This window comes from Misgurnus anguillicaudatus, chromosome 8, assembly GCF_027580225.2.
Source record: "Misgurnus anguillicaudatus chromosome 8, ASM2758022v2, whole genome shotgun sequence".
Taxonomy (NCBI): Eukaryota; Metazoa; Chordata; class Actinopteri; order Cypriniformes; family Cobitidae; genus Misgurnus; species Misgurnus anguillicaudatus.
The window spans coordinates 12,059,313-12,073,600 of record NC_073344.2 but is presented as its reverse complement, the minus strand read 5'-3'; the positions used below and the strand labels follow the sequence as shown (position 1 = coordinate 12,073,600).

Below are 14,288 nucleotides of genomic sequence, written 5' to 3'. Positions count from 1 at the left end.
TGTGTGAACTGTTGATTCACAACAACAAAAAATTCCTAGCACATGGAATACTTTGTTACATAAACAGTGGTCGACACTAGATGATCTTATCTGCAGTCCTTGTGGCAAAACAAGGAGCTTTATTCCCCTTACGCTGTCAGAAAATTTGTGCTGTCACTGGGGTGGTACCCTTTCAAAAAGTACATTTTTGCACCTAAAGTGTTCATATTAGTAACTCAGAGGTACATACTGGTGTGCATATCTGTACCTAAGGCCCTGTCCCAAATGGCACACTTTACCAACCCATAAGTCCTCGCGAAAGAGTAATCAGACGATGGAAGGGAGGAGTTTACACTGACGGGCAACTTCTCTTCCTATCTTGAGTCTGTCCCAAAACACGACTCCGGTGCACCCACGTGGACTCGCATCAAGGGTCCCTAAAGTCTGCACTACATGATGTCATCAAAGTGTGGACTCTGAGGAGGACCACAAATCAGGAGTGTGTGATTTGGGACAGGGGCTAAATGTTACATATTACAAGCTTTTTAAAGGGTACTGCCCCAGTGACAGCTTGGGTCCGTTTTTGAACCAATTCAGTTTATAAATCACAAATCAGTGAACTTCAATGCAGTATTACACTGCAAAAAAATGATTTTCTAGAAAAAAAATTCTTAGTATTTTTGTCTTGTTTTCAGTAAAAATATCTATAAATTCTTAAATTAAGATGCTTTTTCTTGATGAGCAAAACGACCCATGAAAATAAGTAGTTATTAGACCAAAATATCAAATTTAAAGGAGCGGTGAATCAAATACTCAATTTTAACTTGATAATTTGTTATATAAGAGGTCAGCATACTTAAATGAACATCCTGCAAGTTTCAAAACTGAAAACGTCTGTGCTACTGAAATATAACAGTTTTTGGCACCAAGCCAGTTTTACACCAGAGTGTGGAATTTGGAAAAGTATGACGTCAGTAGAATATGAAGTAGAATTGAAGCACCTCCCATAGCCAAATACAACCACCACTTTTGTAGCCCCGCCCACAGCTTCGCGTGACACACGTGTGTCTCAACAAGTATACATGTCTTTAAAGATTGACAAATGTAACCAAAATTACTTTTAAATAAAAAAAATTCTGAGAGACTTTTATTTTGACGCGGTGATCTGTTATGATAGACAAACCATGGAAACGCATTTTCGGTAGGAAGAACCGCGTGGGAACAACACAGAAGCTAAATACTTTAATTCGGAGGCTTGGAACATAACATTAGGATCAATGCATGGATAAAGTTTGCTTTTGAAGAAGTTCCAGCTCGTGTTGGGAGTGTTTGTTAACTTTCTGTACACGGATTTGTAAAGAAGTCGATGCTGGATTTGCAGAGAGACTGTGATTAAAAGCACCACTTATATTGGATCTGACAACAATGACACAGCTGCAGTATACACAGTAAGACAGTTACTGCATTTCATTATTGTTTTGTTAGAAGAGATTGCTTGATATGTCCTGTTGTAACATCCGTGTCTAAACACGTTTGTTTGACTGTTTTAATGTACTAAAAACATTAATCGATTAATAAAGGTACAACACTTAACAATACGACTGTAATTTAAAGGTAGAAATATACAAAGGTAGTGATAAGGAAGGATTTATCAGCCGCAGTTTAGATTCTGATGCCCGTTTACTGTGTTGTATACGGTAATTTAGGCGAGTTGTGTTTGAAAGGTCAAACACTCAACAAAACTTATTTTTTTCATATAACTGTGGTATGTAACATTACGTGAATATAAAAGCAACCTCACAAGCACAATAGAAATATACAAAGTTATTGATAAGGATTTATTGGCCGCAGTTTAGATTCTGATGCGCGCTTACTGTGTTTTATACGGTAATTTAGTCACGTCGAGTTTTGTTTCTACTTTAATATACGTATTGTCATTTATGTGTATCATCTTTAGCACCCAGAATCTTTTGTGGCTCAAACATATTTGTGTTCGGCTGCTATTTTTATCACATTAATGTTTTTAAAACATTTCCCCACGTGTAATGACGGGGGAATGAAACTATCCAATCATAGCAGTGGGCGTTTACGTCTTCAGTGCGGCCCGCCCCTTCAAACGAACCATTTCTCCAGAGAGCCACTAATCCATGTTACAAAATAGCCTATTACTTATTGCTTTTGATGTTTTTGAATGTAAAAACCACGCGAACATCATAAGTAGACATCAGACAACAGTATAAAACAATAAAATCAACAAATTCACGGCCCCTTTAAGTGATATTGTGCATCAAACGAGCAAAAAAATCTGCCAATGGGGTAAACAAATTTTTCTTGAATTTAGTGTTTAAGAAAAATGTCTTCATGATTTTTTTGCTTGCACCATTGACAGATTTGTTTGCTTGTTTTGTGCACGAAATCACTTAAATTTAATATTTTAGACTTATTTTTTGGGTCGTTTTGCTCATCAAGAAAAAGCATCTTAATTCAAGAATTTTTAGATATTTGTACTGAAAACAAGACAAAAATACTAAGAATTTTTTTCTTGAAAATAATTTTTTGCAGTGTAAGGACGTAATATACCTTTACTGCAAAAAAATATTTTCAAGAAAAAAATTATTAGTATTTTTGTCCTGTTTTCAGCAAAAACATCTATTTTTTTAATTAAGATGCTTTTTCTTGATGAGCAAAACGACCCATGAAAATAAGTAGTTTTTAGAGCAAAAATATCAAATTTAAGTGATTTTGTGCATAAAACAAGCAAAAAAATCTGTTAAAGGTACCAGTTCAATTTAAGAGGTACAAAACAGTCAATTGTACCTTTAAAGGTATACAATGTGTCCTTAAAGTACAGTAATGTACCCAAAAAAGGTACAACATATCCAGTGGTGGCTCGTGACTGCTCATCCGAGGGCCGCAAATTCAAAATAAATGTTCGGGGTGTCATGTGTGTTGCCCGTGTTTTCAGGGGGCTACATACATGTTCTTCGCATTGAGCGCCCTTGAAAAAAGAAGTCACTGGCCGCCACTGAACATACCTGTAAAGGTACATAACCTTAGGGTACCACCCCAGTGACAGAACAGGTACAGTTTTGTACCTTTTTTCTGACAGTGCAAATACAACAATTATAATATTAAAACACCAATAATCAGTTTTTCACCCAACAGAATGTTACTTCTTTGTTTTATTCTTTTGGCTTAGTATCTGTACATACATGAGACAAGGTTTTTCAAATTTTCAATGAGTCAAATAACAGTTAGAATTATTGATTTATCAAGCAGTAAAAAATTATTTTAACACTGCCATGATCAAAATATTATATGCACACGTTTTTTTCATATCACCATGAATTTTTAAATCACCAAGGCGATTACATTACACAAAAAACTGAAGGGAAAACTAACAAGCACTTTAATGTACCCCCCCAAATCAAATTATGATAATAGCATGAAACACAGTCCATCCCCGCAGATGGATGGAAAACACAGACGGCACAGAATTAAATAATGATATACTTTAAAAGCACCATTACAAGGCGAGCACATAGCTTGGCCAGAGCAGTTAAAAGACGAGTCAAACAGCCGCAAGCATATGCAAACATTTCTTATCAAAAACACACAAGCAGAGCCACGACCATCTGTTGATACAAGCTTAATGACAGCTCTGGCTGTGAACCGAGTCCAGGATGACACAGGGTCTTGTCTTACAAATAAACAAATGTAAAATCCTTAATACATTCATAAACCGCTGTATTTTATAATGCAGACGTGCCACCCTTACGGCATTTTTGATTTGGCATGGCATTATGACATTCATAATGGTGTGACCCAAAATTTGATTTGCTGGTGGCTTCACATGCAAACATGATCTTGCAGCTCTTATTGCATGCACATACACAATTACAGATAAATCAATGGTTCATTCTGAAGCATTCACATATTAGGCTGTTAAGTTTCATGCTTTTAACTTTTAAGTCTTTGCTTCTGTCACGTCACCAATGAAATTTTAAACCTTTCTATATGAAAGAATCTCAGATACTATTGGCAACATAAAAACAATGTTAAATACAGCTGTACAGTACAGTTACATAAGAATGAAATCACAGTCACATTTATATAAAGCACTGAATGGTCACAAGGCGGACCTGCTTTGTCTTCATGAGTACGGCATGAATTGTAATATAACAATGAATTATCATCCAATCATCCTTTTTTCTATTGTCTCTGTGTTCACAGTGTAAGCCGTTACCCAATCAGACAACAGCAAGTTAAGCTCGACCAGGCCATAGCTCACATTAATTTCATTATTTCTTCATTGTCTCATTCGTAAGTGCCATCTATTATTTCCTCTGAAATCACTTCCTGCTAACATATATTTTAAATTATAAGTAACGCCTCCTTCAAAATCAGTTTACAAAAAGTATCTTGACTGCTATTCAAGCTTGCACTGCTTTTTATTTTGGATTTGCTGACAGTCCTTTTGATAGAAAATTGACTATTTTTTTTACTCCCTCATGCAATTTAATGTTCTGAATGTGTTTACTGGTCACAACAACTTTTAACCAATTTCACAGAGCTCTGAACATCGAAGAAAATGTTTGACATATTCTCTATGTCCTTTCAAAACACTCCCCTGGCATCTTTCTCTCTTATTTTCTTTTAATCGGCAGGGTGTGAAATCATTGGTGCAAACATTTTCAGTATCCTGTAGGTTTCAAAGAACTGGGGATGGAAGCGCTACAGTGACAAAAAGGTGAAGTCGGAGCTTTATAAAACTGGAATGAGATCTGTTGCCCAACTAAACAAGATTTTTTTGCAACTAAAGAGTTCATATTCGAGTGCATATTGGTACCAAAGAATGCATATCAGTACTGTTAAGGTACATATTAAGGCCTTTTTTAAAGGATAGTGATAACTTGGGACCTTTTTTGACAATTTTTCCTAACTGTGTATGCATTCGTCATTGTACCGGTCACATTACTCTTTGGACGTAAGTGTAAAGCGACACAGATTTAGATGAAACATGATAGTAGCCTGGATTTCACAAACAGGATCGCATAATGGGTGATTCTCGCGAAATTAGACTTATGAGGTGTCATGAAACATTTTGATAAAAAATGTAAATGCAAAGTAAGAGTATCAAAATAAGAGTTAAAAAAAATCTCTTCGTGTAATATTTTGAACATGATTTCAAATGACATCATACAAACCAATTTTGTTGTTTTTTCCACATTTAAGGGGAAAATTTTCATTACCGCAACGTGTCCATGACTGGATTTGGGTTCTTTGACATGGAAATATTTATATTTATATTACTAAATGCTTCAGTGCATGTTATACTATAAACATTTACAGTAAAGAAACATGTGGTACTTGGTAATCATTGGTAAATGTAGAGACAATAATAAGGAATATAAATGTGTCCAAGAAAAAATTTCTCATCCTCCGCAACAATTTTCAATCATTGTTTAAGCCCTTCAATTCAATTCAATCCAATTTTATTTATATAGCGCTTTTCACAATTGTTAATTGTTTCAAAGCAGCTTTACATGAGTAGAAAACACAGAAAACTAAGCCCTCAATGAACTAACATTTTCAACAAAAAAAAAATGGTTGGAAGGGACATAATTGACTGTGACACTCAAGATGACTACCAGGTAAGCAGTTCTTATTTTTTCTACAGATAAAAGTTGAAATTTTGTTTGTCATAGTACCTAGACAACTTTTTAGTTCTCATTACCGAAACACAAGTTTCTAAATGCATTTATTTAATGCAATATCATATTGCAGTAATGATACTTTTTGATAATGATAATCTAAAAAATGCACTGTAAAAAAACTTTGCTGCCTTAAATTTTTTTGTTAAATCAACTCAGATTTACAAGTCATGTCAACAGAAATTAGTTGTCACAACTTATAAAATATAGTTGAGAAAAGTCAACTTAAATTTATAAGTTATAACAACTCACCTGTAGTTATAACCACTCATCTCTAGTCAAGATAAATAATAGTAAGTAAGTGACTTGTAAATCCGAGTTGATTCAACAAAAAAAATGTAAGGCAGAAAAGTATTTTTTCAGTGTGTAAATAATTCTATAGGAAATATTTTTTAAATCCTCTAAAAATAATGGTTATAGTAAGTTCAGACCTTAATCTTATATGTGCTAAAAAAATTGTCTTCAAGGGCTTTTTAAAAACAAATCTGATGCTGGACACCTTCTAAGTCTGGATTTCGTGAGAATCACCCATGCATATACAACTCTGGAAAAAATTAAGAGACCACTTCAAGATTATTTTCAGTTTTTCTAAAATTACTATATAGAGGTATGCGACTGTCAGTTTTGTTTAATTCTGTCATCTACCGACAACATTTCTGCCAAATTCCTAATAAAATAATGTTTTCGTTTGCAATGTTTTTGCAATCTTGAATAGTTCAATCTAGTTTATATCCATTTTAAAACAGCACAATACTATAGTATAATAATACAGTTCAAAATGAATATTTGAAGGAATAACCCTGATTGTAATCACATCTTTTATGTGTCCCATCATGCTTTCAGTCTTTTACATTGCTGTTGGATGACTCCAAAGGTTTGCTTTTGTTGGAATTCAACAAACACTGGACTGAAATGGTCACAATAAAGATGATTCAAGGCAAAACTGAAATGGTCTCTCAATTGTTTCCAGATCAGTATGATGTTCAATTATGCATAAAATGAGTAAAAACACAGTAAAACTAAAGGGCCCAATTTAAAAAAGGTTGTAGCATCTGCATCACTTGCAATCTTTCACAATTGTTTTTCATTGTATTGTGAGATAATTTTGTCAGCATGGAATAATGGGTAGAAAACGCATTTTATGTCTCAAAGTATAACTACTGGATCTTAAATATTCCATAATTTGCCATAAAGAACATATTGGAAAAACGAAGCACAAAGCTTTATTTGCCCCCTGACAGCTAGCATAAAAAAAGTAATTTCCTATAATGACTAATTGCCATCTGAATAAGGTGAAATTGCCTTCCATTTGAGTTTTAGAGGCCTTGATTTTATCACACAGACAGCTCTTATTATAGGGAAATATCTAAAATCTTGCAGATTAACAGATGCTGTACCACGAGGCACTTGGTGTACGCATCACGTTCAAAATGTCACTTTGAAAGCAGCTGACCAAAGTCTGGAAACGTTTCAACAAATTCAGCAAATCTATGTTGCATTAACTTCACTCTGTACAATTCAAACCAATAAACACAGCCACCTGTGGTTATGAGCTCTGCAGGCTTGGCATTGAGAAGTGCGCACAATAAAACATATTATAATTTTAAAAGTAAGCCATGTGCTTCAAAGTTCAATTGAATTTAGAGAGCAGAGGTATAAAAAAGTGAATATAAGACCATTCAGTGCTTCTCTGCGAGTGCAAAATGAGCTTTGATATTTTATATTTCACACCATATATTAACCATTTCAACCAAGAAATATTTTATCATTTCAATCTAGCAATTGGCATATATATAAATATGTTTTCTTATGTAATGCCAACACTGGTTCAAAACAATTTAAACCAACTCCACGGGAGCTGGCAAAATCAGTTTCTCATTTTGCTTTTTGTTTTGCCACGTTTCATTTACTAATATTGCTGTTCTGCATACCTTTACCGGTCAAGTTCAGTCATTTAGTTTACTTCAAAGGATGCTAATTGAGTAACCATGTACAAAATCCCTTTGAGTATATTGACTGTGACAGGTCAGCTAGACAAGACTGACTGTGATTACATGCTGGTTTCATCACAGCAATTCACAGCAAATCCATTGTATTTCTTATTTTGAAATGCTATTAACCCCACTTCAGTCACTGTTCCCCATTCCCCCCATTCAAATTACAGTTCTCCATATTCAGGGACTGTTTCTGAACGTTATCGTTTTGAATAGCCTTTTTACTCAGGACATCTAGAGGACATTGATTTTCCTTCTGCCCCTCCAGTGAGCACTTGGATACCGCACTGGCAACCTGGCAGAACTTCCTCAGAAGAATTTCCCTGAGAAGCAGGTAAACCCACGGATCCAGGATCTGGTTGAGTGATGCCAGGCGTATGGCTGTGAGAAAGAAGTTGCAGTCCATCTGTATGTCCTGATTGTGTGAGAGAGATGCAGCGGCAGACTTGCAGTGATGAGAGGATGTGTGGGTTGAGATCATCTTTAGCATAAGAATCTGCGGAAACGAGGGGAGGAGGCACCACAATCACGGTCACATTATGTGAATTATTGATGATTATGTCATTAAAAATGAAAAGAACGATTGTTTGTAATATTTTGGCATATTTAATCATGGTTTATCAACATGCAGTTTTCTATGTTTATTTTAAAGGGGCCATGGCATGAAAATCTGACTTTTTCCATGTTAAAGTGCTATGATTGTGTCCCCAGTGCTTCTATCAACCTAGAAAATGTGAAAAAGATTAACCCAGTAACTTAGTTTGGTAAACCATTCTCTACAAGCACATGAAAAAATAGGTTGTTGAAATTTGGCTCTCCTTACGATGTCATGAGGAGCTCTTATTATAATAATATCACCCCTTAATCTGCAATATCCAACCACAGCACTGAAATTTAGTGTAGAAAAAAGCACAATTGAGTTTTAATTACAACAAACCACCATCATTGTGATCAGTGTTTGAATTTCATCAGCTCATTTGCATTTTAAAGGACTCACCCAAAACAGCACATTTTTGCACACACCTACAGAGTGGCAATTTTAACATGCTATAGTAAATTATTTATATGGTATTTTGAGCTAAAACATCACATATGTACTCTGGGGACACCAAATATTTATTTGACATCTTAAAAAAGTCTTGTGCCATGGCCCCTGTAACATAATAAATTACAATTTTACAGATTTTACATTTCGGATTTATGCAAGAAGCAAATTTAAGTGGATTCATTTATGTTTATGATTTTCTTATACATTTAATTTAATAATTAACACAAAAATCAACCAGTATTACATAAATGGAAAGAATCAACATTTGTCGAATGTCAACCCTAAATTTAGAGTTTTTCTGCATTAAAGGTAATTTGGATTTACTTGAAAAAAAATTCACCCAGAAACTCTTACTTAAATCTTACTTTAAAATTTTAGTTACACTAAGGTCAGGAATTTTTTTTTAAATGTACTTTTTCTGTCACTGGGCTCATTTTTGTACCTTTATGGATATACAACACCTTTTGGGGTAAGTAAGTACAGTACCTTTAGGGACCAATTTTGTACCAGTTAAATGTTACAGTAGGGGTACAAAACATTTAACTGTACATTTAAAGGTGCACAATATGTCCTTAAGGTACAGTAAGGTACAACATTGTAGTATGTATTATTGCTTAATTGTAAAGGTACAAAACTGAACCTTAGGTTACCATCCCAGTGACAGAAAAGGTACAGTTTTGCATCTTTCTTTCTGACATTGTAAAATAGATTTTGAATGACAGCTCCTTTAAAACATTTTCTGAGAGAAATTTGTTTCTATCTTTTCCTATAGCTTTATTCATGTAAATCCTAATCCAATTTCTTCTTTTAATAATTAATTATTTTTAATTTAACGATTTAGGATCATGGGATGGGATAAACATCTCTATAAACGTTCTGCTCATATAACACTGTTTTTTACTTAAAAGAGACCGTTTTTTATTTATTTAATAATAATAAGCTATACTGGAATTATGACCTTTTATGTCATTTCACAAACGACAAAAGAGAGGCATTTAAAGCTAAAGGTCTTGGCATCGTATCATACTGAACTGAATTCACATAGCGCATGCTTACATGTGATAACTACAGCAAGCGTATCTGTAAAAAGCAGATATGATACATACCAGCAGAGGTGACCAACATGTCAACAGGACACACATAATGCCCATCAACTGAATAACAGTCTCTGTTGTTAACCTCTCCCATTGCTTGGATGACTGAGTCGAGCTTAGCTTCGATTTACACCGCGTAACCAATGCTCGTATGGTCACAAAATTACAAGATAAAGTGACGAGCAATGAAAATATCCCCAGCAATGCAAAAGTAGTGGCAAAAAACGTATTTCCCGTTACGTCCTTATCACCTGTACTTATAAAACACCAAGTGCCTGGCCACTGCAAAGTATATTTTCCCACGCCAGCAACGGGCAACAACGCAAAGAGCAAAACTAAACACCAAATAATGACCAGAATTTGTTTGGTCAAGTTGGTGTTCATGTAATTCGAGTACCAGTGAGGAGCAGTAATGGCTAAGGCCCTTTCAATAGCCATGGCACTCGCAAAAAAAAGAGAGCATAGACCAAAAGTGGTCATGCACACGCCGAAGAAAGCGCAGAGAGTTCCTGACGAGTCCACTTTTTCCCATTTCAGATCTGCTCTGTAAACCGAAATGACTATGGGACTCGTGAGCAACTGGCCGAAAAGATCAGTCAATGCCAGCGACCCAATGCAAAGCAGAAACGATTTCTTTCTTTTGTTTTCTTTTCTTCGGTATGCATTATAAACTAGCAGCATCGCCAGCGAGTTACCCACCATTCCAGTGACCATCATAATGATGGGAAAAAACACGGATACAGATCCACAGCTGGCACTCTTGACGGTGCTGTCCTGTGAAGATTTGGAGATGTTGGACTCCAACATAGTGCTTCCTGCAGAAATGTTTTGTGGCAGAATGTCTGAAGACCGACATTTAGATGTCATCCTTTTTCGGGGAGCTTGTTCATGGCCCTTTGAAACAGGTAAAGTACTCCGTGAAATGTTCACTTCAGCTTCACTTTCTTCCTGCGCTCTGCTGCTCGAGCGCGCTGAACGGGCGCGCGGTATAAATACAGAGGCGGGACCCTTATGGAAATGTCAAACATGCTTGCAAACTCAATAGGAGAGAGAGCAACACAACGAGGAGTAAAATTACTAAAAACACGAGAAAACGAATTTTTTTTGTTTATTGTTGTTATGCTGTTCAGTTGACCGGCACCTGCTGTACCCCGTATATCTCACAGTAAAAATCATTTAGACACATTAATTTTTATTATTAATCAAATTTGGCTTAATAAAGCACAAGTCTGACCAAAAAGAGTTATACATGAGTAGTAGCAAGAAAACAATCCTAATACATGTGTCATTTTTCACAAGCCATCTAGGTTCACTGCTGATTTTGAACGCAACAAGTGCCACCTAGTGCATGAGAAAAGACTTAAATATCACTGCAGTGCAGCTGTTTTATGCTCATGATAGTCAGCAATTACTGGGTTTGTAGTTATTATAGTCTATATTTTAACATAATATATACTACCCAATACAATAGTAAAGTAGATGCCATCTTCTTGTATTCTGGTGCCTTTAAATTAAACATTTACTTTTATAGGATATATTTTGTTTACGTTGTTGTGTTGCTGGAAAAAGTAGTAAAAACACGAACTGGAGTTTCATTTATATGGAGTATAAATAGGCCAAGCGGAATGGATTTGAAGAAGCAGCAGCTGCAGCTAAAACGCGTAAAGGAGTTTATTTTTTTAAGGCATTCCCCAAGTGAAATGGATTTGACTGACGGCGCTCACAAGTGAACAGGCATGCCCTAAATTAGAGAAAAAGTGAGTGGGTCCAATTGTTATTGGTCACATATAGGCTAATGTATGGCTTTCGACGCCCATGTTAAAATAGAGGGCAGAGAAGGGATGTCGCAGCAGGGGCCTCATTTATAAAAGTGCGACGTAGGAACTATCCTACATTTCATCTAAGACCATTTCTGAAATGATCGTAAGTGTGATTCGGAGAAATGGAGCTTACGCACAAAAAACCGTGCGTACGCCTCTTTTCCAGATGTGCGGTTTATAAATCGCAAATGATCTTAAAGTTGTGCTCAGCTGAATGCTCTTAGAACTCCGCCTTCTAAACGCCCCTAATTTAATTCATTAGCATATAAACATTAAATTTTCAAAGGCCAAATTCTCTGACTGCTACAATGGCGAGTGGTAAGAAAACATATTTGTTGTCGTTTGCTTAAGTTTTTAATATTTCTAAATTCTAACATGGAAACTTTATTGACATCACTCAAGATAAGGCGATTATTAGTGGATCTTTCCGTTCACGAGTTTCATTTAAATATAGTTTTACACGTAGGATAAACGTAATATTTGTGTCTTTAAAGTTTTGTTTCAGTTTGCCATGCCTCCTGCGCGGCGGTATTAAAATAAGATATTTTCGACTTTAAAATTCAAAGATCGTATCTTAAACTGTCGGAATATATTCCATATGGATTCATTTGGATTTACAGATGTTTAACATTAAAATCGATGCATGGGAATAATTTATATTAAATTTTGAAATACCCTTCACTCTTAAATGCCGATACATCGAGGCTTCACAATTTAGTTCCTTTCACGTCGTTTTAATCATTAAATTCGATCGGTTTTACTTTCATTCAATAAAGCACATGTTCTGTAACATTTACATGTGCGTTAAACACCGCGAAACAATTTTGCTATGTTTTTAAATATTTTTTAAAAAGATGACGAACTAGAAAATCGTTTCATGAACATATAGCTTGGGCGCCATCTTTTTGCATTAGAATAGGCCTACATTTTAAAATATCAAAATAGGCCAACATATTTTGTTTTAAAATATATTCTAAAACCTGGTTAAATTATTTTGGAGTAGTATGCCTTTCCGCATTTTCTGTGTGCATCATTGTTGCATGTTTTTACGTTTCTATTCTGAATAAACAAACAGTGCAGTTTACATGCTTCGTCCTTGTTGCATTAGTTCATTAAGATAATTCTAAACAGATTTCTGTAATTCAAACAACTCTGAATTGTAGTTGAGAACGTCACGGCGCACTATTAAAACATTGTCGGTAATGTGTCGGTCGGGCCGGGCTCGGACACAACGTGCAGGAGCATCGGTTATGGTTTTTTTGTGCCCGATCTAAGCTCTAATACAGATGGTGTTGACGCTGTAAAAGTTTCGAATATTTATTTATTTTTTATCAAACATATTCAACACTTTTTTTACATCAGCCAGGGGATGAAAGATAAAAATAATTAAATAAAAACATGGAAATGCTGACATGCATTAATACATTTAGCAGCTTTCTAGTTTATCAGATTATTAATAGATTTTAGGTAGCCTATTGCTTAACTTCTAACAAAAAAAATACGGAATAATGGTTTATAATCACCATATTTACATTTATTTATAATAAAAGTTGCAAACAAAAGTAACACATTAATCAAATTATATTTCTTATGTAATAAGATATCATAAGAGAAAAAAACTAATTAAATATTTTCCAAACAAAGTCTTAAGCAAAATATATGAATTCTAACAAAAGAGCACAAATCTAACCTTTTTTTTTTTTTTAATAAGGAGAACTCCAAAACAAATGAAAAAATGTTTCTGTATGTTGACCACAAAAGGTACAAAACAAAAAGTTTCGAATATGCCTACATGCAATACTGCAATAATGCCACAAGGAAACGTGCGTACGTCAAGTCGGAACCTGACGTGGAAGTAAGTACTTTTGCACTTCAAAGACGAGTTTTATAAATCTGAGCGTTTGAGTTGATTTGAGCGTACGCACGGTCTAAGATCAAATCTGTGCGTAAAAACGCTTTATAAATGAGGCCCCCGGACTTGTTTACACACGCACCAATATTATATATTTACGGCTAGATGTTGCTAATGTCTAATTTTATGTAATATTGTATAAACTAAAATCTAAACTATCACTATGTTTCCATCACATGTTTTTATGCGCATTTTGAAGTATGGCACCAAAAACAAGTGATGGAAACGTCAAATTTCGATGAATAGCAAATAGTTTTTACGTTCGCTTGATGTGGTTTTTGATTTATGCAAGAAATAGTAAATGCGAATAATAGGACATGCGCATTTGCAGAATTAATTCTGACGTAGTGAACATTAAAGCCACGTGACTAAAGGGCTCGTTATAGTCGTGCGTAGGTCCTACGCGTAGCCGCGACGGCGTAGGTTTCACGTCGGTTTTCATTTATACTTTTGCGTCGTCCTCCGCGTCGACGTGCAAACACACGTGCAAACTGCTGGTAGGCAGTATCCACGAGTGTAACCACAGTAGCAGCGCGACCGTCAGAGAAGAAGCAGCTTGGACAAGCAATGATGGTAGTAAATAAACAGTGACTTTTGTTGCAGTTTGAGTTAAATCACTCCTCAATTTGACTCATCTTTGTTTTCACCGTTGCAAACGGAAATACCTATGACACAGTTTTTTTACCTGACGGGATGGGTTCTGGTGGACCAATCACAGCGCTTGCGG

At 35.3% G+C, this 14,288-nt stretch overlaps 1 protein-coding gene across 1 annotated transcript; it reads right to left on the bottom strand.

Moving 5' to 3' along the window:
* Positions 1-3,147: 3,147 nt before the first annotated feature.
* Positions 3,148-10,879, bottom strand: ptger3 (prostaglandin E receptor 3 (subtype EP3)). Its single transcript, XM_055214237.2, has 2 exons — positions 9,842-10,879; positions 3,148-8,183 (listed from the first exon to the last, which is right to left on the bottom strand). Exons 1-2 carry the CDS (start codon positions 10,694-10,696, stop codon positions 7,824-7,826), a joined length of 1,215 nt encoding a protein of 404 aa, XP_055070212.1. The 5' UTR covers positions 10,697-10,879; the 3' UTR covers positions 3,148-7,823.
* Positions 10,880-14,288: the final 3,409 nt, after the last annotated feature.